This window comes from Enhydra lutris, unplaced genomic scaffold (assembly GCF_002288905.1).
Source record: "Enhydra lutris kenyoni isolate GAN:26980312 unplaced genomic scaffold, ASM228890v2 scaffoldscaffold1527, whole genome shotgun sequence".
NCBI lineage: Eukaryota > Metazoa > Chordata > Mammalia > Carnivora > Mustelidae > Enhydra > Enhydra lutris.
Genome location: NW_019155611.1, coordinates 41 through 5,130, shown reverse-complemented (window position 1 = coordinate 5,130; position 5,090 = coordinate 41). Strand labels below are relative to the sequence as shown.

The following is a 5,090-nucleotide window of genomic DNA, read 5'->3' as shown; positions in this document are numbered from 1 at the left end:
GGGAGATCATATGGTAGTTGTCTTTCTCCGATTGACTTATTTCGCTAAGCATGATACCCTCTAGTTCCATCCGCATCGTCGCAAATGGCAAGATTTCATTTCTTTTGATGGCTGCATAGTATTCCATTGTGTATATATACCACATTTTCTTTATCCATTCATCTGTTGATGGACATCTAGGTTCTTTCCATTGTTTGGCTATTGTAGACATTGCTGCTATAAACATTCAGGTGCACGTGACCCTTCGGATCACTATGTTTGTATCTTTAGGGTAAATACCCAGTAGTGCAACTGCTGGGTCATAGGGCAGTTCTATTTTCAACATTTTGAGGAACCTCCATGCTATTTTCCAGAGTGGTTGCACCAGCTTACCATCCCAGAATCTTGTTTAAAAATGGCACTGAGCTATTGCAGATCCCAACCTGTCTAACTTACAACACCGGGGGGGAATCAAGCTCCTCTCAGTGTCATCAAAGAAGAAATACCCAGGAAGGAAAATGGAGGACTTTGGGGGAGGTTGGGAAACGATTGGCGAGATAAATGGAAGGAACAGTGGGATGGATGATTGGCAGCTGCGGGAGACTCCACCTCCGTCTGCCTTGACACCTGCTCCTCTCCAGTGGGGGCAGTGAGGAAGGTGGGAAGGGGGAAATGAAGGGGATTTCAAAGCATTTCCACTTGTCCACAGACCATGCTCGCTTCTGTGTCTGTATTAGACCTCAGCAACATTAACATGCGTCCACCCAGCTATGGTTGATATGGTTATGCCTTTCTGTGCTGTAGTAATCAGTCAGGAAGTGTATGACCTGGGTGCAGGAGCAGTGGGGGAAGGGTGAATATCACAATATTTATGGTGCAAGGCAACCAACAGTACAAGACCCTATTTCAATAGATGAGCCTCTGTGAGGTCCTTTGATAATTTAAAAGCAATTGATTTTTGGAATAAATGGATGGGAAATACAAATAATGAGCAACTACAAGGACCAGAAAAGTCACAGCAAAATTTTCAAATGGAAATTGATTCAGGAAAAGAAAGGAGGGAGTCTTTAAGGCAAAAAAAGGCTGCTAGGAGTTACTTTTCCCAGACAGAGTGCCTGGGGAAAATGATTTCCTTTCAGGAGGAACTCAGTGGCTTCAAACCTAGAGGGATCCTAGCTCAGATTCTTGAATTGGTCATTTGCACATAAAACTAAAGAATTAGCCACAAAATAAAACACCCAAGGACCCCAGCTTCAACGGAGTTACACAAGCATGCACTAGAGGTTCACCAAAGTTGAGCACTATTCCGAGAGGAGCATTCCAAACACCGCCCATCTGCATCCACTTTCTTGCACTACTATTAACAGACTCATGTTCCAGTTGCTGAAAAGAATATAAGGTATAAGAGACCTATAGAAGAGGACCTGTAAAATATGCGTAGGTGGGGAATGGGAGGTGAAATTTCTGTTATTCTTTTGGAAGCTGCCATATACATGACATTACAAAGAACAATAATTATTTTCCCAAAAGACGTTTTCATATGCATGAAATAGGTTATGCAAATTATGAAGCATGCATAGTGTACCTACGTGCTCTGTCACTGTGTAGACCTCAAAAACTCCAGTTTCTGCTCTTCTACGTGGACAATACATGAAGGGTTGAAATAACTTGGAGAAAAGGGACTCAACTTTTATTAACATTCCCTTTGTCCTTTTGCAACTTGACTGTCTGGATTCTCAGTTAAGTATTCTCTCTTCTCAGGCACAGAACTGACTGGGGAAAACAGGAGACCAGGAAGAACGAAAGGGAAAGGGGAAGGAGCACTGGGTCAGAGAGAAAAACCACCATGAAGACCAGAGTTTAATGGGACCACAGAGGTAATTTCATTCAACCAAAAATTTTAAGTATGAGAATCCTGTGGTGAGAAAAGTCGTGTCGTTTACCCAGGGTCCTACCTGTTTCACGGTGAGTGAAATGACTCTTGACCTTCATCCAAAGCTTCTACTACTTCATCTTTAGCTCTGACACTCAGGGTTGGAAACTTATTTTTGCTAATTTTCTTTGTAATTTTTTTTCAGAGACTTTCTGCCCACTGATATTGCATGCGATGGATTTGCAGAATCAGACCACAGTGACTGAATTCATCCTGACTGCCTTCCCTATGATCCCAAAGCTTCAGATCTCCCTCTTTGTGGTCCTCCTGTTTACTTACATGCTAACTCTAATGGGAAATACTGTCATCATTTCCTTAATCTGGGCTGATAATCGCCTCCAAACCCCAATGTACTTCTTCCTCAGTAATTTGTCTTTTTTGGACATTTCATACACTACCTCAGTTACCCCAAAGCTGTTAGCCTGTCTCCTAGAGGACAAGAAGACCATATCTTTTGCGGGCTGCATCACCCAAATATATTTCTTTTTTTTCTTGGGGACAGTGGAGTTTATCCTCCTGGTGGTGATGTCCTTTGACCGCTATGTGGCCATCTGTAACCCCCTGCGCTATACTATCATCATGAACAGCAGGGTCTGCCTCCTGCTGGTTCTAGGCTGCTGGGTAGGAGCCTTCTTTTCAGTACTGTGTCCAATAATTGTCGTGTCTGGATTGCCTTACTGTTATGGAGAAATTAGTCATTTCTTCTGTGACATTGCCCCCCTACTACAGGCAGCCTGTATAGACACTCATTTCATTGAGATGATGAGTTTCCTCTTATCCTCCTTTGTCCTTCTGACCTCGCTGATTATCACCATTGTGTCCTACACCTACATCATCTCTACCATCCTGCGCATCCCCTCAGCCCAAGGCCGTCGGAAGGCCTTTTCCACCTGTGCTTCTCACATCACAGTTGTGTCCATTGCCTATGGGAGCAACATCTTCATGTATGTGAGACCCAGCCAGAGCCACTCACTAGAATTTGACAAGGTGACAGCCGTCATGACCATAATGGTGACCCCTCTTCTGAACCCCTTCATTTATAGCCTGAGGAATGAAAAAGTAAAAGAAGTTTTGAGAGACGCAGTCCACAAAATTATGTCCTTATGGCACAAGAGAACTTGAACCTTATTGCACAGGACAGCTTGAAAGTTTGTGTGCTAATAATGACTATATTTGGCACTTGGACTCCAGGTGGAGGAAAGCATGCTTGAAGACAATAAAGTCAAAGATTTGTGGGAACACATGAAGAGGCTTCTTGCCACATCAGAAACAAGGTATTACAGTCAACGTCCAGAGCAGGCAATTCAAGCATAGAGAAAATAATGTGTTTTGGAAGGCAGCTATGCTCACCACTATACCACCAACGCAAATAATGTGTTTTGAACCCTATTATTGTACTGTCTCACACACAGATTATCATGAATTAATGAAAAATACTTAACTGAACTCAGAAAACCTGATTTGTAAGCCTGGGTGTATTGCTTTTTGTCACATGACACTTATACTATCTGAACTCTTTTTTTTCTTATTGGTACAGTAGGAAATACCTCACAGTTTCCTCCCCTCTCTTTTTCTTTTATGGTCTTAATCTAGATGACCTAAGAAAGGGAACCACAGATAATTGGAAGTTAATGCTTTCTCTAGGTATTAGGATGATGCAAGATCGTTGGCTTCATCCCTGACAGCTAAATACTGTAGAAAATAGTAGTAATAATAATAACAACAAAAACAAGGAAGAGCAGTAACCTATCCCAGCGTTTGTACAGTGTGCTTAAATTTGAGCTTATATGTTGATACACATGGAGTTTATAAGAATATAGATTTTAAATCACCTGAGTTCAAAATCCGAATTCCCGGAAGGAGGATCTGATTGGTGCAACTGACGAGAGATGTCCTCTCCTGATTCATTTCTTTGTAAGAGGAAAGATTGGCAAGGAGTTAAGTTGCCCTCTGTCCTTACCACCATGGAACCCGTGCTATGGGATGGGTACTCTGAACGACATGATAAAAACAGGAACAACACCATAGGCATTCCTAAGAGCAAACAAATTATGGCTAGTGTGGTCATTAACCTTCTAGCTACATGGACGATGACTGAGACCCTAAACTGGCATGGAATCTCTCACCGACAAGCAGATAGAGAAAGTGCTACCTTAGGAATGGACTCAGAATACTATGGAAGAACCCAGTGTGTCATAAGGTATTGTAACGAACAAATGTTTCCAGATCGAAAGAACATAGAACAATGTCACCAGGGCTGAAGCAGTCATATAAGGATCTGGTCTGTACTCATTATCAGACACTCCATAAGTTAAGATTTGGAAAGTTACCATATCAGTTCCTATTGCTGCCATAACAAATTTGGCAGCTGATAACGACTCAGTTTTATCATCTGACCTTTCTGGAGGTCACATGTCCAAAATCTGTTTCCTACTCATCTGAGTTGTTGACAGAATTCCCTTCCTTGGAGATGTGGGCCCAAGGTCCTGCTTTCTTGCTGCTATCAGCCAAGGGCCATTTCCAGTTTCTAGAAGGTACTTCAGCTCTTGGCTCATCGTCCCCCTTCCTTCACCTTCAAAGCCAACAATCGTGGGGCGAGTATCTCACAAGTTTCAAACCTCTCTTCTTTCCCTCTCTTTCCAACTTGGCTGACAACGTTCTCCTCTTCTAAGGACTCACTTGATTGGATTAGGCCCACCCCAATATCCAGGATATTATCATGGACTCAAGGTCCTTTTCCTGAATTACATTTGCAAAGTCCCCTCTGCGAAGTCAAGTAACATATTCACAGATTCTGGGGGATTAGGACATGAATATCTTCAGGTGCCATTACTCTGCTTGTCAGCATTGGGTTGCTAGAGGTAATGATCCAAGAAAGAAAAAATAAAGAACAGAGCACAATAGGATTATTTTGAGCCAACACTCATTCCTAAACTCCAAGTTTCATCACTTAAAGCAGAAGAGTTTACAAATCCCGGAATGTGAAAGACTAGTGATAAGCAGCAACATAGGAAATACATGTATGAACTAGCTACATGTGTTTTTATCTAAATCATTGTGAGGTAACGATGCATATAACTGTCGCTTTGTGCTGATTTACTGTTTTCATGAGTGCCCACATCACTCAGAAACTCTGATCTGGTATCACGAACACAGAAAAGAAAACAAATAAGAGAAT

General features: G+C 42.1%; 1 protein-coding gene across 1 annotated transcript; it reads left to right on the top strand.

The window, feature by feature from the left end:
• The first annotated feature begins 2,086 nt into the window (after window positions 1–2,086).
• Window positions 2,087–3,034, top strand: LOC111140457 (olfactory receptor 6M1-like). The gene has a single exon (XM_022492704.1). It carries the CDS (start codon window positions 2,087–2,089, stop codon window positions 3,032–3,034), a length of 948 nt encoding a protein of 315 aa, XP_022348412.1.
• The last annotated feature ends 2,056 nt before the right edge of the window (window positions 3,035–5,090 follow it).

Bases quoted from the DNA above. Each gene is read 5' to 3' on its own strand.
- LOC111140457 (XM_022492704.1), top strand. From the start codon at position 2,087: ATGGATTTGCAGAATCAGACCACAGTGACTGAATTCATCCTGACTGCC.